Below are 24,076 nucleotides of genomic sequence, written 5' to 3' on the forward strand. Positions count from 1 at the left end.
GCCAAATTAAGACTCAAAAGCACCCCATAGTGGATGAAAACGTCCCCAACATAACATAAGAGTTAAAAAAAATAGCTTCATGCATTCTTGAATGTGGGTACGTTTCATAAAAAAGGAACATTTTGAACAAAAAGCTGAGAAAATAATGTTTTTGTAAAAGGCTATGTCCGGATTGGATTCAGTACGATGATCAAAACATAGATGGAGTAGACTGAGTCCGTCAACACCACCAGAGCTTGCTCAGTCCTATACCTTGTCCTGGGTTGACTTTTCATTCGGTAACGTTAGGCAGTTTTGATTTATATGCGGTTTAATGATCGCGTTGTTTTACATGTGCGTAAGCAATGCTTCTATCGCTTGTTTCTGCTTCTTCTTTGCTTGTTTTTGGATCTGGAGATTCTGTTCTATTTCAGAAGATGCATAATAGCACCCCCTACTGTATAACAGTGAAAACATGGATTGCTGGCATTGACAGACTTTTCCGGGGAAAGAGTTTTGGATCCGGAGATTCTTTTCTACAGGTTGTTTGCAATCACGTGGTTCTGGTGATGCACGAAATTTCGGTGGAGGTCAAGCAGTGAAAATTAGAATGGAAGAGATGGAGAAAAGTACGTACTGTGCTGGTTTAGAAAGATATAAACAAAAAATCAAAACATATGTTGGATGTGATCCTCATGTTTTCTAATGAATTGAAAGACTTTCCTGCCATCAAGGTGGTAGATATAGAGAATGTGAAGCTGCCGTCACGCCATGCTCATTTCTAGTCTGTTTATATCGCGCTGTCTTTCTGCTAGTGACGTTAAGGCAGTATTTTGTTTGTGAAAAATGTCCCCATTGTAGATCATTTATGCTGAATCGAGAACTGCAACAGGAACTCACATCATCGTTCAGGGAAAAAACTGGGAGGTGTAATACAATTTTCGCCTTTTCTACGTAAGTTAAAAACAAGGGAAGCAGGTTGAGGAGGTGACGGGAATATGCCATTTAGCAAATCTAGTTATAATGTCACTGATTAAGCCCACTGTGTATCATTCAATAAAATAATCACATTTCTGTGTGTTTTTGAAAGTGTTGTATTTTGTTTGGTTTAATAATTAACATTACATTTGCGAGTATGACTCTCACTCGGCTTGTGAATGAGTATAACTTCCACACAGCCACTTCAAAACTGTTCACAAGCTTCTATGGGTTCGATTTTGGTTGTCATTTGTTGAAATAAATACAAAAAATACAGTGTGTCGGTGTCTGTCCACTGAATGTGACCCTCCGAGTCTCCATGGCCATATGGAAAAGTGAATATTTACAAAGACAGCATTAAAACTACAGTTACATTTCACCCTTTTAACAAATAAATTGATCGACTTCTGTCAGCTTGTTGAACACATTTATTTGGACATTTTCTGCCAGATGATGGCTGAAGCAGCAGTGCGTGACACTCACGGTAACCATATCAACATTGTGAACTGAATTCTACAAAACTTAAGTGAAAACACCAAATGATCATGCAATGGGATAAAATAGTTTTTCTTCCCTGCAAACGATAGCATGAAGAATGTGAATATTTAACCAAGTCAAAAACAAAAAATGTAAGCAGGTATCCATTTCAATATCAGCAGATGCAAAACGCTGTAAAAGGGCAAGGTGACAACTTTTAAAGTTAAAAAACGATATAAGTTACGTAAACGATAAAAGCTCCTTGTCGTTTCTCTGTTTGATAGATCTGAGCATCCATTAACTACGCAAAACATACAAATTTGGAGTTTTTGATAGGATTTCTATATAGAAAAACCACTCCCTGCCCTCCAGACGCATTCGCGCTGCTGCAATGACATCATGTGCAAACAACCTGTTTCAGAAGTTGCATAATAGCACCCCCTACTTTATAACAGTGAAAACGTGGATTGCCGGGAAAAATCTGTCAGTGCCGGAGAAAGAGTTAAAAGAAAAAACTCAAAAAAACTAATAAAAATTACAAAACATGACTTAAAATTAAATTGAAAAGAGAAAATATAAAAATAAATAACAATAGAAAAAAAACTATAATAGTATATCAGTGATACTAACACTGTGTTTGCGCATTCTCCTTTTCTGTTGAAATCACATTGCCTGATGTCTTATTAATTAACATCACTTTAAGCTTTGTAATATCTGAAGGTGAAAAGGATATAAGCAACAGCATGTCTGGGCGGCAAAGAAGAGCAACATAAAATTATTGGCTTGCCAATGCACAGCGATAACACCACTAAAATAATCAGGCCATGAGAATACATAAAGGCCCAAGTAACTCTTGCAAATTTCAGTCTTTGGCTCTCTTTCCGAGTCTTAATGTGTTTGTGGGCTGCGTCCAATCTAATTACAGCATGTTCCAGCACTCTGTGATGTTCAAAGACAGAACACCAAGTAAGACCTAAGATGATGGATACAGAAATTAGTCATATTAAGACACTAGATAGCTTAAGATGGGAACTCAGAAGCTGAACCTGAACAAATAAAACATGTTTTGTATTGAAAGTCGACTTATAGCCTCATAAGGTTCAAAATGACATCTGTTAAGAGCATGTGGCGATGATATTAATGAAATAAACAAGCTGATATGCCTCAGTTGGCAGTGTTTGTTGCAATTTCTCTGCGCATGTCTGCAGTGGCTCACTTAAAGCTATGTTTAGATCATTATTTATTAATTTGCTTTTCTATAATATGGCATTTGAAGTTGATTTGTATTAGCTATTGCTCAGTATTCTCAGTTTTATTGGCAAATAAGTATCTTTTGCCTCTGTTGTCTCAATCTGGACTCATTCCTGGTTGACTGCTTTTTTTTCCTCTGTAATCCCCACATCTTTTCCATTATTATGTGTCACAATGTTTCTGACAGATTTAGTTTGAAATGCCGTCTTCTTGCTTTGTGAGTTAAAGTGATTTTCCCAAAGGAGTTAGGTCTTTTGGTCTCTATACAACATGAGAAAGTGATAATTTTCTCACAGCTCTCTGTTTAGACCACATATCGTCACATATTGCAAAATTGTCAGTAACGGCGTTCAACCTTACATTGTTCAAACCGGAGTCGGACACTGATGGAGAGACTCAGAAAGAAGTTACAACTTTTAGACCGCAACTGGACGTTTCTGAATGGTTAGTGGATAAATTTATGTAGTTGCTGTGGAGTTGATTTAACTCGTGTGCCATCACGATAATCTTTTGTGCAAATCCAGTGATAAATTGACCCTTGTTTGTGAAGCAGTCCGGCGTAAAACGACAGCATGGCAACAACACTCTACTACAACAACTCTTCCTCTGCTCTAAAGCAGCCCGTCATGGCCATGGAGAAAATACCTTCTAGTGGAGCTCGATTATGCAGCATATTTTACAGTCTTAGTTCTCAAACAATGTTTTGTAGAAGTTAGGCCTATATATAAATATTATAAATATATATAAAGATATACATTTTTAATACCGTGGGATCATTTTTGTCTGTTCAAGTTTTACATCTGTCTGTTAAACTGCTTACTAATGAGTTCTATTCTGCAAAACTAACGTAGCTTGTTTCCTGTTTGATTAAACATCAAAGACTCATGCAGCATCTACCAAGCACAAGAAATCTGTGAGCGAATCCTGTAATGACCAGAATGTAATATTTCATTTAGAGTTATGAAACATGCTTTACATGAAGATGGTGCTAGCTTCCCCTTGTGACTGGACACCAAAGACCAAACAGCATCAGCCATGCAGCAATGCAGTATGACTCTCTTCAGTGATACATAATACTAATGCTAAGTCAGTCTTAATGAGTATTTCTCTAGCCACTATACTCTTCTGATAGAAGATGGATTGCCACAAAATAAAGAGAAATAGGAATGAAAGCTACATGGCAGCGCTTTAAAGATTAAAATGGGGAAAAATATCAGATGGCTCCTTCATCTCCTTTTGAAGGGAAAAGGCAAACAAACCCTTAATTAAGAGCATTGCCAGTTATCATATGAATGACTCCTGGCCTGTTTGACAACAGGGGGCTCCACATGCAAATGTGGCATGGATTGCAAACATACAGCATGTTTGTTTGTTCTCATTTGTGAACCAAAAACATTTAAAGCATATCCTATTCTGCTGTAACGACAATACCTTAATAATATACTGAATGTACTAAAGACATCAACTAGTGTAATTACTTTGTTGCAGCAGTTTTCCACCAATGCTGTGCTGCCAAATGTAGTTTTGTTATAAAAATACTTTTTACCTACCCTCATAGGTGAAATTTCTTCAATACATAGTGTTCTACATTGAAAGGAAGATAATGCAAAAGCAGGCACCATCCATTATATTTTATCAGTCATCTGTGTCTCTGCACAGGAAATAATACATATGAGTAGATGCAGAAATGAGTTAACCTGAAATATAAACAGTTTCTGCTGCACACAATAGTCTATTTGCTCCCATAATACTTTAGTGTGCTCTACATTGTGCAGGCAATCAAATTGGTGCCTTCAAACTGTGAAAAAAGACTATTACTCCTCAGGCTCTGTGGATTTGCCTTTTTGTGTGGTTTGAAACTTTATCTGTCTCGTCCTGTAGTGCAAAATGCATTAGTGTTAAAACAGTAATTGCTGGAATTTGTTTCTTGTCACCTCTATGGAGTCAACATCTGTTACCATCATGAAGAGTTGACGTCGAAGAGGAGCTTATTAACTCAAATATTTCTCTCTGGGTTTTACTGTCTGTTTATTTCCATCTGAGAAAAATAAATCAGTTTCTTTTACTTAAGAGAAGAGGTTTACATACATTGATAATAAGGAATAATATAAGATCAGATTAGTTGTGGTCCATTATTGAGCAAGAAGTGAACACTGCAGAGTTGCCTTTGCGGAGACCATGTAGGGTGGGCGATATGACCAAATTCTTATTTCACGATATGATAAATAAACTTTATATTACAAGATAGTAATTTTGTGTTGTTTTATCTAATTTCTGTTATTAAAAATAAGAAAAAAGAAGGAAATTACAAACACAATATAACATAAAATAAGAATTAAGTTTTTCAGGTAAAATAGGTTTATTTAAAATTTAGTTAGAGTTAGTACAGAAATTTAATCAAATGTAAAAATAAAATATTGCATACAGTAGTCTTCACTGTATGAATTAAATATAAATGTATTCTTACTAAAGCTAAAATAAAGTTATTCAGTCAAGAGCAGTAAGTTATTTTCTCTTTTGTTTGATTCACATTAATGACACAGAGCAGCAGCATTAGGCTGCTGTCACTTTTAGACCAAACGCATGGATCCATTATACTGATACACATCCGGTTTATACCCAACTGTTTACGTTCACTTGAGACATAACCGGCTGTGTTTGCATGAATACACACAATGGGCATTTTGACATAATTGCGTGTGTATTTGACCATTCAAGCGCAATAAGATGTGAAAGAGAAATGAGAGAGAGACCCGGTTTTCTGCGCATGCACCGCTTTGAGTACATTTTCACTGCTTATTGTGCTTAATAACATTTTTTAACATCAAGCATGTCCCATGCCGTTTTGTGTGTTTCTCTTTAAATGCAAATGAGCTGCTGCTCCTGCCCCCCTTTTCAGAAGAGGGCGGAGCTTTAACAGCTCACGCTTCGGTTGCTCAACAATAACAAAGCTGGAGAATCTCACACAGCCAAAGAAGCTTTGTGAAGCAGTATGGTGTAAAATGACGGCTTCTCTAAAGCAGCCCAACATGGCCTCACCCCCTTTGTCTCGTGTTCCCGGAGGCAGGGTTTATATAAATTTTGGGGTTTGTGATGTCACCAACTCCGGAAGAAGCTCATTGTAGTCCCTACCAGACATTTTTTGTAGTCCTTAAAAAGAGAAAATATTTCCCTTTGCATTGAACTTTGAGCGTTGTAACTTTGCAGATGTTGTTTATGCTCAAACAGCAACATTGCACACTAGTTAAAGTTAAAAAAGTGAAATTATGATCAAGGACTTCTTTAATGAAAAGGATATTTCAAAAATGCCAAAAATGCCCTTTATGCTTGATAGGCTGCGAAGTATTATTGGTGCATATTGAGTGAGGCAAATGAGAGTGCAGTTACCCCTGAATAATGTAGAATTAGCCATTGATTAGTCATATTATTGATTTCCTTTTATAAGTTACTCGGTTCCATTTTCCTCAGAGCCTTTTCTAATGGCACAAATGGGGACTTCAATTCCAGGAGGAAGCTTAGCAGGAAATGAACACAATTAATCTTATACACTATTAAACTAAACTTCTTAGCTGGTTACAGAAGTGGAGTAAATGGAATGGAATATGAGAAGATATTCCAGAACAGAATAAAACTGAACTGAACTTGTGTGCATTTGTTCATGTAGTTGTAATGCAGATGGTGCAGTCTTTGCCAGCTGACACTGTAAGACACATCTAACTATATTTAGCATGTGAGAGGCAGACTGTACAACTACAATATAGAGGACAGCGATAGGGAAAAGAAGCACAGTGTACTGCAGTGCTCCCCACAGGCCTGTGTGCACCTGTCATAACTGAATGCCTTTATATGAGCATGGTATGACAGGTGCATGGATGCATGAGATGATCTTTAAAATGAGGACTCATTTAAAGTGCATTTGAAAATGCGGAAATTGTCTATTTGGTAATTATAAACAGTAAATTCTAGAAGGAGATGATTGAATTCATTAGATGTTGAATGCTTCTGGGTTCGCTAAGAAAGTATTTGTAAAAGGTTTTATCATAAAAATGATACTTGAAAGTGATCAGATGAATCTGAAAACACATTCACACTCCTTCCAAATGGATGCTAAGCACACTAGAATTTATAGCCTGTAATTTGTGTCTCCTCTCCTGACTACTGCAGTCAGCAATCCGAATGGACCTTCAATTACTGTGCAGCCTGCATTCAAACTGACTTCATTATTATTTATCTGCCGTGTGAGCTTAAAATATTTCTTGTAATGTCAATTTTATGCAAGCCAATTAAAAAGTGTGTAGCTGAAGCAGCATATGAGGCATAGACATCTAATGAGATGAGTGCATGCACACGGTGTGCACACTCATAAAATCTTCGTTCTGTAATGAAGAGACATATTTATGGCAGCAATTTTGGAAAACATCCTCTGGAGTCACTGAAAATGTGCATGCGTCACTCCTCGCAGCCCTGTAAGATTCATTTGACCATCCTGCAATGGAATTGCCATCGATGTTAAGCGTAGTAAAAGAAGTGTGAAGAGCATATAAAAACAAAGTAAATGCATAACTCTTTCAAATGAGACTGTAAAGTCTGACAGAAGTTGATGATACATCGATGCACGTAAAAATTATCCCTTGCTAGTTTTATTGCTGGAAGTTGCTGTTCAGTGTGTATATTATATCAGTGTTGGTAAGAGAGCAGTCTGCTGTTGTCATGGAAATACTGGTAAGTGTGTTAGTATTTGTCATCACCCTGTTTATGCTTGTTGCCAGATCTTCTGGTAAGCATAAATGAATCTGTCTGATGTTGTTGCAGAATGTAAATGCAGTGTGTTTAAAATGCTAAATTAGTCACATGGTCACTTCACACGCACTTTAGACCTTCACAACTTTTTCTCAGTTGTAAATAAAAAAGATTGTGAACTGCATGTAATTATCAGGATGTAAGAGCGTAATAATAAATATAATCATGGAATCATTAAAGAGGCCATATTATGCCCTTTTACAAAGTCTTGATTTTGTTTCTGGGGTCTACTAGAATAGGTTTGAACGCTTGAATGTTCAAAAACTTTTATTTTTCTTTATTTTTCATTTTTCATTTTACATGGTTGCAGCACCTCTCTTTTTTTCTTATTAATTAATCTTATTAATAAAACTTAAAATCTTACTTAGTTATAAATGTAATTATAAGTACTTTTAAAATAATTACACATTAAAAAATGTAATTAAAACCATTGCATGTTAAGAATTTTAAATAAACTAATATAGTTTCAAAACATAAAAGCTAGTAAATAATAAAGAGGAACAACAACAACAACAAGAACAACAAAAAACATATTACAAGCAATAAACAAATTAGTGCTTTCAGTATTTATGAGTCTCTGACTCTGAATTTTCCTTTCAAGAGCTGTGAGTGATTTTTTTCACTCTTCACAAAGCGCTCATCAGCATTTGAAATTGACATAACAACATAACTGAGGTAGCGTTCGTAGAGCATTTGTAAGGAAAATACTGGCGGATGAGACGAAACCCGCGAATGTCCTTTTAATTCACTTCAACCTTTCAGAACTTTATTAAAGATTATTTTATGGATGGTTCGAGTGGTGTGTGTGTGAGCAATTGGAAGCAAGCAGAATAAGTTTCTAAAGCACACTCAGCGCCATCGTGCATCTGTGGTTAAAAACTAAGCTCAGAATCGATCCAGAATCGTTAGAAAAAGAATCTTTTCTCCCACCTCTATTGTATAGTATGACCAACACAATATTAGATAGATTAAACATAAACTGTGCTTTCCTGTGGGCCAGGCGTATGCGTAGCATGCCAAGTTGATGCTTCCTCTGCAGACTGCTTTACTCTCGCATGTCGTGACGAGCGTGTAATCGCAGCCTTTGCGGTTAAAAAAATTGCGTTTTGTCATATTGCGATATTATCCCTACTAACCATAGTTTCAACACACTAATGCAACTCAACCAGGCTTTTTTTTTTTATGTGTTTGCCTTGAGCGGGAATTATTTAAAAGAGGAAGACTACTCAAGACTACAATCGAGGAGTTTCAGGGAGTGCAGAAACAGTGCTTACTGATATAGAGAAAGATCCTTCAGAATTCATTCTAATATGCTGATTTGGTACTCGAGAAACATTTCTTATTATCAATGTTGAAAAAAGTTGTGCTGCTTTGTATTTTTTGCGAACATTGACACTTTTTCTTAGAAATAGCATTTATTTGAAATAGAATTTTTTTTGTAACAATGTGAAGTCTTCACTTTAGATCAACTTAAAGGGTTAGTTCACCCAAAAAAATGAAAATTCTGTCAAAATTCTGACCCCTCCATAGACAGCAATTGAATTACCACTTTCAAGGCCCAGAAAGGTAGTAAAGACATCGTTAAAATAGTCCACATGACTACAGCATTTGTCTCTTGATCACTAAGCTGCACTGAGGAGCTCTGCACATTGCTGTTCATTCACAGTGCATTTACACAATTCGCTGTACTCTCTGGTCTGAAGTTGGATTTATAATTGTATAATCTACATACATTCAAATATACATCAGCTGTCCTCTACTGAGCCTGGAACAAAAAAAAAAAAAAAAGTTCACTGGCACAGCTGCTGTGAGATTAAAAAATAAAGCATTGAGCATCATTGAGAGGTTGCTGGATGGTTTCAGCGTGTTCTACAGTCTTCTGTTCCCATGCATTACTGACAGCTGAACTGTCTCTAAACCTGGATGTTGTAATTGGAAAAAACCCTATCAGACCTTAAAGCTTTAAGAACTTTACATCTTCAGCAAGTTAAAGAAGAAAACCTAAAGCACTGACGAGATTGGTGTATTGAAGACTCTCTACATGACGATGGTGATTAGATTCTCTATGTAGTCGACTCACAAAAAAGTAGGGTAAAGCTTCTGCTGCCATACCGTAGCACTCTGCAGTTTTCTCTATCTTACACAATCATCCACAGAACAAGATTAATGCAGAGAGAGATTTCTTTTGTCTCAGAAAGTTTCAACAGCGGAGTGCCAACCCTGCCAGCCACAAAGGTGTTGTTTGTGTATATGCTGTATGATGCATGAATTGCATTTTTCATTCTCTAACAAAATGATCAATAATAATGGAGTACACCACTGCAAATCACACAGCCAGAGGAGAGAGAAGGACAGAGAGAAGGAGAGAAGGCCATGCAGAGGAAAGGAATAACAATGAGGAATCGGAGGAGCCTTGGTTCAACAATACACAGGGAATAACTGAGAGGAACAGTCGTTCCAGAGCCGAAGAGCTCCCTGCCTGCGAGAAACTGTCAGAGAGCTGCGCTAGACAGAAATAATTGATAGAGCGTTCCTCTCTTATTTCACCCTGCTCATTATTTTGTGTGTTCCTCAGCTGGTCCAACAATGCAATGAGGCTTGGAGCTTCTCGTGGAGGCAGCCACTCTATTTGTGCCCGACTCAAAGATCTCATCACGTTTGAAACTAACCTCAGAAAGTCTTTGAAAAACACTCCAATGCCCAAACAGGATAGAGTGAAGCCCAAATGACAGTGGATGGACAGCAGATGCTCCTTTATCAGTATTCATATTTTTACTCAGATTTGTAAGCAAGAATGTGCCAGGGGGAGCTGTCTAGAGATGAGATCTGAGAGTCACATTGACTGAAGACGAAAACAAAGGGCTAAGCTGGACAAAGTCTTCAGCGACGTGTCAGTGATGTTCAGTGGCCATCTAGAGGCCTGGCACAAACAATATATATTCTTCAGTTCAGTCTCAGTATTAGGGGGTCATACTTGCATCCTGGAAATTAATTTATTTAAATGTTCATTAATTTATTATGCTGTTGCCCATTTATGTCAAATACTTGTGGCTGTAACTGGGATTTTTTTGCCCATATATCATCCATAAAGGAAAATCATACTGTGCTTTAAAAAATAATAGCACATCTCTTCAGCAATCTGCATGATTTGAGGTATTATATCTGTAGTATGTGCATGAAGAATTGCTAACTGGATTTTAATACTTAGGGTTTTGTTTAAATCCCTAATTTTAAGTATGAGCATGTACTTATAATTGGCCAGTTCCCGTACAAGATTATACAGCTCTCTGCTGGTGTTTTTTAGGAGTATTTTCAATGTTTTATTTGATTTTATTAAAAACCATTTGATATTAGTAATACATCCAAAAACACCCTTTTCTGAGACAGTGAACACAGATATCTGACAGCTACTCGTCACTACTGTCTCTGCAGAGGCTAAACTCATAGCTATATAGGCTTACATGCATATTATTTTGTATATCAGATGTTACACCTTGTCTACACCGGATACGACAGTCGTTGCATTGTGCTGCAACAGCTTGAGGCTGTCTACACTGTAAAAAAAAAAAAAAAAAAAAATCTGTTAAATTAACAGTAAAAAACTGGCAGCTGCGGTCTGCAAGAAATTTACCGTAAAAAAGCAACATTTTAGGTTTTACAGATTTAACTTAAATTTACAGTAAAAAACAACAACAGTTCAAAGCAACCATTGCAAATCCATTTGTTCTTCATGTCAGAAGTAGCATGTGCGCTTGAAGTACGTCCGATATAGAAGGGGGGCATCAGTTTATTGTCTGAAATTTGTCGTGTCGCGTCACGCAGCGCCATGTCGCATCCTATGTGGATAGCATCACTGATTATAATGGGTTCTATTTGCTTCTGTTGCATCACGTCACACGTCAAAACATTTGAAATATCTAGTGGACTTTTGCCACATTTAATTGTATTTTTGCCCCAATCCCTGGTTAATTTGACCCAGCTCAATGTGCAGCAGGATCTCAAAGCGTCTCTGAATCAGATGTCTAAACCCACCTGCTGTAAGCCAATCTGTGGACCATCAGAAGCTCAGCGATCTCCGTCTCGGCCTATCTGTGGCCCAACCTGATGTCATGTATTTACAAACTAAAGGCAGATGGGACTGATAGAGGGAGGCACAGATTTTGCCAGCTCTGAAAACTGGAGAAGATGGTGTGATTATGAGAGTGAAGTTTCAGCTGGTCGGGTAGCACAATGCCGCAGGATACACGAGATGCTCGATTACTGCAAACCACCCTTCCTGAGAGACGCAGATGCTGGTGTGTGAATAATGAATACTATTGTCTTCTCTTTTTGTCTCTTGTCATTTTATCAATCCTCATGACTCATGATTGATGTGTGTAGCAAGTCTATCTCTCTTATTTCTCTCTCTTTCCGTTGCTTATTCCCTACATGAGATTATTATCATTCCCTCTCCCCTAGTTTCTATTTTTTGTATTTCTCTACGGTCTGCAGAAAGGTTGAAACAGAGTCTAATGCACCAGCCACTGGGTTTAATTAGCATTCACAGTGCCCTTGGGAAAGCAAAGGAACTTTCATTTCTTTTTTCTTAGAAGTTTCCTGTTTCGAATTAAGTGCTGGATTGCCTGATTTCTTTCGAGAGGCAGTAATGAGGAGCTGGCGATGATGTTGCAGAATGCCGCTGTATTCTTCCTCCTGCTCTCTCTCTATGTGTTTCTCTTGCTTCCTATTGCTCTCTTCGCTTCTCCAAAAACCTCATGAGTTTTCAGCCAATTAAGTTCTTTGCTTGTTGCGCAGAGGAACACTTCATGAAAAGAGAGGAATGCTCTGTGGACCCTGATACATTTGAAGAGGGACTGGTCTTGCAATTATTCAAAATATATTATTACGTTATTGTAATTGCATCATTGGAGAGATGAAACCAGGCCAGGAAATTGAAGACAAATTGCTTTTCTTGTGTATCATCTTTTAAATGCACAAAAGCATTTATTATACCTAATATATGTCATTATACATCATTATTTAAACATTAGCATGGAGTAGAACTACAAAATGCTTATTCAAATACAAAAACTCTCACAGACGATCAATATTACTCAAACCCAGGAGGATTAGCATTAGAATATGAAGATTCATGAAGAAAAACAACTCTATAAATGAGGCGTCTCAAGATGTATAGCATTTATTTTCACTGAACATAAACAGTACCTTATCCTTAAGTAGGAAAATATTAATATGATATTATATATTAATAACATATTGATCATAAAAAGAAGAATTAATATCCTAGAGGAAAAATCTAGCATGTCAGATGTTTGGCTCTCAACCTGCATTCTTTAAATCATTTTTTCTGTCAGCAGAAAATCACTGATGAAACAGAAGCTGATGATATTGGCTAGAGCACACAGGCCACTGTAAAACATCTCAGAGTATTGATCAACATATCTGCCCTCTTCCAAACACCTGCAGGCCAGATTCCTTGACGATAATGCTTAATACACATTATATACATTCTGTGCTTGTGCCAAACGGCCCATTATGCTGTGTTAGTAATATCAAAGCATATGGATGTGGAGAGAGTGTGCTATAAATGTGCTTTAAGAGTGCAGCCCAACATTGGGAACTTTACATTGTGCCAAATTGGGAAATGAATAATAGTCAGAAAAAAAAAGAAGGTGCATCTACATATGATCAAAGTTAACATGTTAACACATGCAATTACTTAAATAATGCATTTATAATTATGCCCTTTCTATTATATATAACTGTACTGAATTTTTTATGGCATTAATGCATTTATTTAATTAGTAAATTATGAAGAAAGACCCACTTTATGGATTGTCCACACAAATTGCTAAACCCAATAATTATTTAAAAGATTTGTTCGGTTCAGAATTCAAATTTCCTGATAATTTACTCATCCCCATGTCATCTAAGATGTTTATGTCTTTCTTTAGTCAAAAAGAAAGTAAGGTTTTTCAGGAAAACATTCCAGAATTTTTCTCCATATAGTGGACTTCAACAGGGTTCAACAGGTTGAAGGTTCAAATTGCAGTTTCAGTGCAGCTTCAAAGGGCTCTACTACTGAATAAGGGTCTTGTCTAGCGAAACGATCGTTTTTTTCTAAAAAAAAAAAAAAAAAAAATGTATATACTTTTTAACCACAAATGATCGTCTTGCACTAGCTCTGCGATGCACATCGCATTACGTAATCACGTTGGAAAGGTCACGTGTGACGTAGGCGGAAGTACCGTGTTAGGGCAAAATCTCATTTTCTTCTCCAACTTCAAAATCATCCGACATCATTGTTTTTCCCTTTTTTGTAAAGGCTGTTTGACTTTGCATGTTCGCTTTCTAAACACTTGCTCAGTACTTCCGTCTATGTCACGCGTGACCTTTCCAACGTGATTACGTAATGTGTGGCGCATCACAGAGCAGTGCAAGACAAGCATTTGTGGTTAAAAAGTATACAGTATATATATATATATATATATATATATATATTTTTTTTTTTTTTTTTTTTTAGAAAATGACCAATAATTTCGCTAGAAAAGACCTTTATTCCTTAGCTGGGATTGTGTAGAGTCCTTTGAAGCTGTGGTTTGGACCTTCAACCTGTTGCACCCCAGTGAAGTTCACTATAGAGAAAAATCCTGAAGGGTTTTCCTCAAAAACCTTAATTTCTTTTCGACTGAAGAAAGAAAGACATGAACATCTTGGATGACATGAGTAAATTTTCAGGAAATTTTAATTCTGAACTGAACTAATCCTTTAAATATCCTCTCATTGTATATATAAAAGCAACTCAAGCATTCTTCAAAATTCCTCCTTTTGTGTTCCACAGATAAAGGAAAATCGTAACAGCATAAAAGAGTAAATGATTACAGAATCTTTTTTTTTTTTTTTTTTTTGGTGTGAACTATCCCTTTAAGGAAATTTACACAGCTAACAGAAGTGTAATTAATCATAGAGCAGAGAGCTTCATCACTTACATAACAAACTTCTTAGTATTATATGTAGGTTTACAAAAATGAACAAAGAGGGAAGGAACAAGATAAAGTGGAGCACAGCGAGAGGAGAAAAATGAGGAACGAGCAATATGAGAGAGGGAGAGAAACGGATGACACAATCTGTGCGCCTGAAGATGTACAGTAAATCAGAAAGCTTGTCCTCTTTCTGCTTGGCTGTGTTTGTACATTATGTCCTGCCTTTCTCTGTGTCTGCATTATTATTTTTGTTGTAGTATATATATATATGTGCTCATACATTACTGATGATGAAACTAATTGAGTCAGCTGTACAATACTTTCCTGGTGTTGGGTCATATTGCACACAAAACTAGCAAGAGCTGGGTTGAATTGCCAGATTAAATCTCATTGGCGGGCCTTACACAACCTCCAGGAATAAGAGCACACAGGTGTTTTATTCATTCCATCTGGAAACAAAGTCATATTTCATCCCAGATTTAACATTTAGTCAAAGGACGGGCTACATGAAACTTCTTTCAGACTAACTTTGGGTGTTAAAAGCTGTTTACTAACGTCATATTGAAGTCATTTTTATCAGTGGCGCACTAAAATCCTAGGGTGGCACACTAAAATGTAAACTGGAATGTGTGGTAACCTACAATTATAATTTCAAGGATCTAACTAAACCACAAAAATGACCTAATTTGTTGATATAGTCAGTTTAAATTACATTTTGCAGACTACAGAATTAATTTCTTTTACAAGTGAAATAAAACATGGTGAAATATGTTGTATAAAAGCTTGGTATGGTATTCTTTCGATCCAATCAAAATCACAGATTGCACGTCTTATTAAAACTGCAATGACAGTTATGGATGTAAGAGAATATACATCACTTTAGTTCATTTATGGGTTGTTGGTTCTCACAGACAATAGTGAGTGATTCAAGTCATGTTTTATGTTTTATTTAGAAGCGTTATAGGGTCCCACTGTGTAAAAGCAACCGTTACAAAAAATCATTTATACCTGTATCTATTGATATTTTAAATAGTACAGGTGTAGTAATTGTTATGAATTCTTTTTTTTTTTTTTTTTTAAATGTTGTTGTCATGTGTTGTAAGTTGTATCCTACTGCAGCTTTGAGTCCAAGACAAATTTCCTGAGAATGGATATAACTCTTACTCTACATGCTTACTTGAGTGAGTTTTTTCCAATTGAAGTTCAAAGCGATCCTCACACAAATACTGCGGCATGAATAAATCTTGCATATGCGAGTAAAGAAGAGGCAGAGTTTGAGAAGGAAATTCTCAATAAACAAATGCCAGAGTTTTTTATCAAATGAAATCATGGGAAATTTCTAGTCAGCAAAAATCCAAAATTGATTTGTTCTCAACTTCCTACATGCACGCAAGGTTCAATAAAAAAACGAAGACATCCTCTACCAACTACTGCCTATAAACAAGTCTCACTTTCAGCAAAAAAAGAAAGAGAGCAAGAGTCTGGTGTCTAATTTGATTTATCCTGGCTTGGGAAAAGGGAGGCACAGTGATTTAGACTGTAAGTGTGGTAAAAGGTGCACAAAAGTCACATTTGTCTTCATCACCCCTATTTCCTTTGCCCATAATCATTCAGCTGCTCCTTTTACCTGCTTGTCTATAGGATAGTATAGTGTTTTTCCTCCCTTTCACTGACTTGTGCTTACTAACTTTAAAGCATTTATGCTATGGAAAATCCCTTACAAATACTTCAAGTTCATTTTATTAAGTATACTTAAGTAAAGTTCAAGTATATTTTAAGTGTAGTATTTCTAGTATTTCAATACTACTTGGAACTAAATTGGCCCATTTAGTGTATAAAAGTATACTTTTATACTTTAAGTGAAACGGTAGTAAACTTTGAGTACAAAAGTAGTTTAGAATTATATTTTTCATTTGTGCTGCAACTATACTACAGGTGAACTAATAGGTATACTGACAGTTTATTAGTTAAATACTTGTAGCACATTTTTTAGTTTATGAAAGTACACTATGAAGAATATTCAGTAAACTACTAGTTTATTAGTTTTATACTGCAAGTTCTCTTTAAGTGAACTTAATATCTTACAATTTATTATTTATATATCATTTTTTCACTTTAAGTATACTACTAGTTCCTATTTAGGGATTCATTTTTACACTTGAAATATACCTTTAACTGTACTTTAAGCAAATTCCTATGTACACTACCAGTGGACTAAAAATTCACATCTTCAGAATTAGGATCATATCTGTTTTCTTTATAAATGAATATTTTCAAGCAATGCAAGTTTATAAGACAGTATATAAAACTATGAGGGAAAAAAGTATTTAATAGGCTACTTAATCAAAAGAGTAAACTACAAGCCAAGTATACTTTGAATACTTAATTATACTTTTAAGTAAAGATTGAGTACAAGTATAGGCCAAATATACTTAGACCTTTCTGTCAGTTACAAGTCAAGTATACTTAAGTGTCATTTTAAGTATATTTCATTTTTAAGTATATTAGAATATTATTTTTATAATATATTTTTTAGTTTAAAAGTATACTAATAGCAGACTTGAACAGACTTCCTTTTTAAGGGTCATACCTCACATCATGCAGCTTGTTAAGGAGAGGTTATGGTATTATTATGGTTTTTTTTTTTTTTTTTTTTTTTTTTGCCTGGCAGACGTTAAGAAATCCCATAGACTTGCACAGAAATAGGATCCCAAGCTAGATGTAGATAGCAGTTTATCATAAAGAGGTAAGCAACCACCCTAGCAACGCCCTAGCAACCAACCAGAACACCATAGGGGAAACAGCAACACATTATATCACATTATAAAACCATTCTAACCACATGGCAAAACACCCTAACATCGTCAAGTTTTGCATGTGCAGTACAACTCACATTTTTCATAAGTTCCATAAATATTGTTTCATTTGAAATTAGATTGGCAGAGAAAGAAATCCCTCAGCAGTGCTCATTGTTTGGAATTTGCCACTGAATTTGTTTTGTTTGTGAATGTCAAAGAGGAGTGTTTATGCACAGTTGTTATTTCCCTTCGGACTGAAAAATGTCACAGAATGTGATATGAAGTGAACACGCATATTAATCCAGAATAATTGGTGTGAGTGAGTAATACATATTCACACATTGTGCAATGATTTAAGAGTGTTGAGAACTGGAATTAAATGGATCTATACCCTAACCTCTCTCACTCCTTCTGTTTCTCTCAAGGGCAGGGTGGGCCATGCCATTCGGCTGTTTAAATCCTGGCGAGAAGAAGGACTACAACAGTCCTACAGAAATCACAGACAAATATGATCTGGGGCAGATTGTTAAATCGTAAGTGAAATGTGTTTTTGTGTATTCCGTCCCCTTTATTTGTGCATCTAAGCTGCAAAAGTTGTTCTCAAATATACAATATTTGTAAGGGATAATGTTCAGGATCACAAAATTTATCTTGTATCATCCTTAAGGGGTTCATTTTGCAACAATGATTGACTGACTGTACATTATGCCTCTAATTATTCTGCTACTTAACAAATAAATGGATATAAAATATTGATTTCAGTTGAAATGAGTTGATTATGTGAGACTGTGGAGTGTTATGAGAGACATGAATCTAGTATAGTCAGTCAAGGACAATGGTCAGTTATACAAAATGTTTTACCGCAGAATGATGTGATTGACCAATCAGAATAGAGTATTCCAGCTATGTATTAAGACCTCATGCAGTAATTCTCTGTTGAGTTAACAGAAATTGTTTGGGTGAACTATTTCCTAATGTCAATATAAATTCTAATGTAATTAGTACAATAAACTTAATTTCTTCTCAAGGGAGGAGTTCTGTGAGATCTTCAGGGCGAAGGATAAAAACACTCTGAAAATGTACACCTGCAAAAAATTCCTGAAGAAAGATGGAAGAAAAGTGCGGAAGGCTGCCAAAAATGAGATTGTCATCCTAAAGATGTGAGTTAAACAGTTTTCTTTTTGTAGTCAGGGGCGTCCTCTGCGGTCCTCAGGTCTGCTCTTTTGATTTTATTTAGTGTAAAGAGAATCATATTTTTTAATCATAATTTTCATTTATGAATAGTGATTCTTAAAGCTCATTTGCATTTCAGTGCTGAGAAAAAATATTAAATTTAACATTGCTAACATTGTTCTACAGAAAACTGCTAAACCATAAGAGTAAGCCTTTAAATATAAAAGTTTGCCGCAGTGCACCAACAAAAGTAATGATTATTTATGAATCTCTCTTTTTTTTTCTTGGTTAACATTAACATTAGAGCGAGTGGATAACGTTAGGCTACTACTTACATGTTTCAAATAAGCCATGTTTGAGGTTGATGAATGATAGGCACTAATAATTTACTTTCACTGCATACTTTATGCAAATATATGCGTACAAACTTCTAGCTACTGCACATAAACATGATTTGAATAAAATAACATCCAGTTTAACGGCACAGAGATTTGAGGTTTTGTAAGAGTATTGAACGTTATGTTTCTGCTTCAAAAACCCATATAATAGCTTGCAAATTGCTTATTTATAATTCTGTAAAAAGCAAAAACTACATGGTAGATTTTAACAAAAAGCTTCTTGACTTTGTGGAGTCATGCGTAGCTGGTGTTCATTATCGAGATTTTCAGTCCTCTCAAGGAACAGGAAAGTACACTAAACACCTAATGATGCAATGAATTTTGTTTAATATTCCAAACATGTCAAAGCCTTAAGATATCAGATATAAATGCTTTGCATCAGTGTATGATTATATGATTATACTGCATCTAAAAGGCTGATCTACCGTGAGTGGAGTCACTGATGTCACTTTGATCCTGCAGTGCTGCATTTGTGTCCCCGCTCACAAATCACAACAGCTCATGAATAACACATAAAAGAAATGTCACTTTTAGAATGAGCTTTTTTTTTTTTTACGAGTTCACCTCTCTTTCCCTCTCTTTTCATGGCAGAAGTGCACATTAGTGTCTTCAAAGCTTAATCAGTGTATTAATTTCTTAATTTAAAAGTTGGCTGACATAACTACCTTTAAAAAATTCTGAAACACTCCTTTACAGTGTCCGTGTTGCATAATTAATTAAATCATACGATTATACATGCTGGAATTGGTTCTAAGGGAAGTTGCCTAGAAACTTTTAGTTATATCTGCTATTCAGTTTATTTCAATTCATTTAATTTCATTATAATACATAATATTCAAAAGCAACTTTAAAGTAAGAACAATGCATTATAAACACCCCAGTGATTAGCCAAAGGCAACAGTGGCCAAGAAAATCTCCCCGAAGTTTAGTAGATGAAGAAGAAACCTTGGGAGGAACCAAGACTCAGCTGGCGAAGCCACCTCCTCAGGCTGGCATATATTTGAAATCAGTTACACAAATCATACATACATAAATGTTGATTTGAACAGATGTGATTCAGTCACAGAGCATTAATGGTAATACTGACATTTGTTATTTAATTAAATATAATTATAGCGGATATAGGAATCCATGCGATATGCAAATCGTAGGGATGCAGGCGTGTATGACTGGCATTGGATGACTCTGCGGTGGCAGATGGGGCACGAGTATGGGGTTGATGGTGGGCCGGGGTGGATTTGGGCTTGACGCTGCATGTGTATCAGCCTCCAATGTGCTGCAAACTGTCTCTTAACTGTTTGTCCATCTCTCCTCCCCAGGGTAAAACACCCCAACATCCTCCAGCTGGTCGATGTCTACGAGACCCGGAAAGAGTACTACCTCTTCCTTGAGCTGTAAGTCCTGAAATCAGTGAGGAAATTGTTTTTTTGTTTTTTTACTGTACAGGGAGGAGTGTAATGATTTCAGAAATTTCTCAGTTGTCAATACCACAGCAAAACTAATTTGCTTTTCATCATACTCATTTTAAATATTTTACTTAACTATTTAAAAAAAGTTATGCATATTAATAAAACGCATGTGGCCTTAAAGGGTTAGTTTACCCAAAACTGAAAATTCTGTCATTAATTACTCACCCTCATGTCGTTCCACACCCGTAAGACCTTCGTTCATCTTCAGAACACAAATTAAGATATTTTTGATAAAATCCGATGGCTCAGTGAAGTCTGCGTTGACAGCAAGTTAATTAACACTTTCAATACCCAGACAAGTACTAAAGACATATTTAAAACAGTTCACGTGACTACAGTGGTTCAACCTTAATGTTACGAAACGACAAAAATACTTTTTGTGTGCCAAAAAAACAAAATAATGACTTCCTCTCTTCCGTATCAGTCTCCAACCCGCATTCACGAGAGCACCACGACACATGAGTGTGGTGATGACGCAGGAGCTGGCGTTCTGACATATGACCCAGACGCACAAACAGAGGAAGACGCATGCTGTACATGAAACAGTTCATAAATATGTCTGCAGATTTCGACACAGTGGATGAATTGCATTTTTTGCACAACCATACTTATTCAAATAAGAATATATAGAGAATGAACTAAAATAGATGGAAGAGACTGCAACACAACCACAGCCACAAGCTTCTGAAAGACAGAGAGCAATGGAGAGCTGGTGGTGTAGATGTCATCAGTGCCAAGCGATGCCTACCGAACAGGAGAGCGTGTGCTGCATCGATTGCGATATTGTCATGCCACAGCTTGAAAGTTTGGATAATTCAGAAGATGAGACGACACATGTATCTCTCGTTACCCACGCATGCGTCGTGGTGCTCTTGTGAACGCGCGTCAGAGACTGATACAGAAGAGAGGAAATTGTTGAATAAAGTCATTATTTTGTTTTTTAGGTGCACAAAAAGTATTCTCGTCGCTTCATAACATTACGGTCGAACCACTGTAGTCACATGAACTGTTTTAAAGTAGCTTTCTGGGCTTCTGAAAGTGTAAATTAACTTGTTGTCAGTGGAGGCCTCACTGAGCTATTGGATTTTATCAAAAATACCTTAATTTGTGTGATGAACGAAAGTCTTACTGTGGAATGACATGAGGGTGAGTAATTAATGACAGAATTTTCATTTTTGGGTGAACTAACCCTTTAAAGTATTTTCAAATTATGTAAACATACAATATAATACAGTGGAATACAATGAAGTACAAATAAAGGTCCCTTAAAAACCTGTTGTAACATATTTATACTCACATTTTAACCTGATTTTTCTTAAAAATGATGGATAATCATCTAAACCGAAGTTGCTGCTGTCTAGTAAGTGTTTATTTTGAAATATTACTAACAATATACGTACCACGACCTGACGGGGGACGTTTTTAAAATGATACTAAAAGACCTTTTACTTGCTAAAAAAGTATAAAATATCAATCAGACAACAGAATGCATGTAGTAGATTGTGTACAATTTCTCAGCAAAGTTCTGATCATGTTGATAAATTAGAGCACTTTTTTGAGTGTAAATGATACAGTAGGCTTTATAGGGTTATAGTTATAAATTTCAAAAGTTATACAGACAAGAGAGCAATTTTCTTTTAATCTTGTAAATATTGCTATTGGATTATTATTGATGACATTAGACAGTGGCAGGTCTGTTTGGCTGTATATACACTGCAAATTGTATAAAATATCAGACATTTTGTCCCATAAGTTTACATTCTGAATCTGTGTACATTAATATTTTGCTAAGATTTTAACAAAGAAGTGCATTTGACTTCTTGAATACAGCACACAGAACATGTGCACAAATTTACATGTCAGCATTTGCAAGAGGCTGCCTGTCTCTCTGATGACGTGTGGATCCAAAGGCCAAAACGCTGAAGTAAATGTTGCAGAAACCAAATTCCTCCAGCATAGGTTGTTTGGCGACATAGTTTCCCTTCTATAATGTTGATACTGACTTCAAGAAGCTAAAGCCGCTGCTGCTGTTGCCTGAGACATGAGAAATAAACCCTCTGCTCAGACTGTCCTACCACGATTATACCGCCTCGTCCTTGTCACATTCCTACCTGTCTGTTTGGATTTGCATTCATTATTTTAATGCCTCGTCCCTGCTGTACGCTGTATGTGTGGCATGGGCTGGCTGATTTGTGTCTGCTATACACCTGCACGATCAAGTAAAGCTTTTGAAGGTGCCAACTTTTAAAGCAGGGTGTGAATAATTCATAATTGCACAGAAGAAGCAGCTCAGCATCTTGTGTGTTTTCTTGCAGAGCCACAGGTCGGGAGGTGTTTGACTGGATCCTGGATCAAGGCTATTATTCTGAGAGGGACACCAGCAATGTTATCAGACAAGTGATGGAGGCAGTTGCTTACCTGCACAGCCTGAAGATCGTTCACAGGAACCTAAAGGTACATCGCAAAGTGCCCTCTTGTGGTCACTAGCATACATTTACTTTTAATCTTAATCAGTGAATTTTGTTTAGCATCAAACATCCTTTAAATTAGATTTATTTTTAGTGAAATTAAGATTATTTGTATTACCCTGTTGGCAAATTGTTCTTTTTTTATTATTTAAATCTAAATCTTCCAACATTTATTGAGGTTAATGTCAAAAAAAAAAAAAAAAAAGTCAATTTTCCAATGGGGAAAGAATAATTTTACTGGAAAACAAGACAAAAATACTGAAAATTATCACGGAAAATTATTTTTGCAGTGCAGACTATGAACTACTATGGAGGCTTGTTTCCGCCACTAAATAACAAAATAAAAAAGGTAATTACGAAATTTCATGTCACAATTCTGACTTTTTTCTCACAATTGTGAGTTTGCATCTCACAATTCTGAATTTTTCTCAGAATTGCATGATATAAACTTGCAATTGCGTCTTATAAAGTCAGAATTGTGAGATGTAAAAATGGCAGTCTTTTTCCCCCTCACAATTGGACATTATAACATGCAATTGCGAGTTTATATCTCACAATTATGAGAAAAAAGTCAGAATTGTGAGATAAAAAGCCACAATTACCTTTCTTAATTTATTTCATGGTGGAAACAAGCTTCCATAAACTACTAAATATATTTAAATCAGATATTATATGACAGAATTATATGACCAGCACCTGTATATGCTCAGACAGTATGTCAGTGAGTCTACCATAGACAGACTTTCTTAATTTATTTCATGGTGGAAACAAGCTTCCATAAACTACTAAATATATTTAAATCAGATACTAAAAAATCAGATTTGATTTGTTTGAACAAAGCCACGGTGACATGCTTATGTATTAGATGTGTTATGTCTTTTTATCACCATCAAACACACATGCTTACTGACTGTTAGCAAACAGCTACATGTAGTTTTGCTATATCTATCTTATACATTCACAAATAATTATTCTTATTCAGTAAATAGTGTTCCTAAATTTCACTCAAGAATTTAGCTCGTTTTACTTTAGCTGTTTCGGAACACAAACAAAATTTTCTTTTGAGAAAAGGAATTTCATGAAGCAGCATGTCATCTTGTCATTCTCATTCCCTCTAGCTTGAGAATCTGGTGTACTACAACCGACTGAAACATTCAAAAATAGTCATCAGTGATTTCCATCTGGCAAAACTGGAGAATGGACTCATCAAGGAGCCCTGTGGAACCCCAGAGTATCTGGGTAAGAAGCTCTTTAAAACAGGCAAAACCTTTTTAAACACTCATGGGGGGAGATGCAACAGAT

The 24,076-nt window shown here is 36.0% G+C and overlaps 1 protein-coding gene across 1 annotated transcript in view; it reads left to right on the forward strand.

Moving 5' to 3' along the window:
• The window catches only part of camkvb (CaM kinase-like vesicle-associated b), a 46,543-nt gene that overhangs the window by 14,406 nt on the left and 8,061 nt on the right, over nt 1–24,076 (forward strand). Inside the window, exons 2-6 of the mRNA XM_051912926.1 lie at nt 17,692–17,799; nt 18,295–18,426; nt 20,157–20,231; nt 22,622–22,760; nt 23,893–24,013. Coding sequence (XP_051768886.1) covers nt 17,705–17,799; nt 18,295–18,426; nt 20,157–20,231; nt 22,622–22,760; nt 23,893–24,013 — 562 coding nt within the window. The 5' untranslated portion in view covers nt 17,692–17,704. The remainder of the gene's footprint in view (nt 1–17,691; nt 17,800–18,294; nt 18,427–20,156; nt 20,232–22,621; nt 22,761–23,892; nt 24,014–24,076) is intronic.

The sequence above is a fragment of the Ctenopharyngodon idella genome, chromosome 11 (assembly GCF_019924925.1).
Source record: "Ctenopharyngodon idella isolate HZGC_01 chromosome 11, HZGC01, whole genome shotgun sequence".
Taxonomy (NCBI): domain Eukaryota; kingdom Metazoa; phylum Chordata; class Actinopteri; order Cypriniformes; family Xenocyprididae; genus Ctenopharyngodon; species Ctenopharyngodon idella.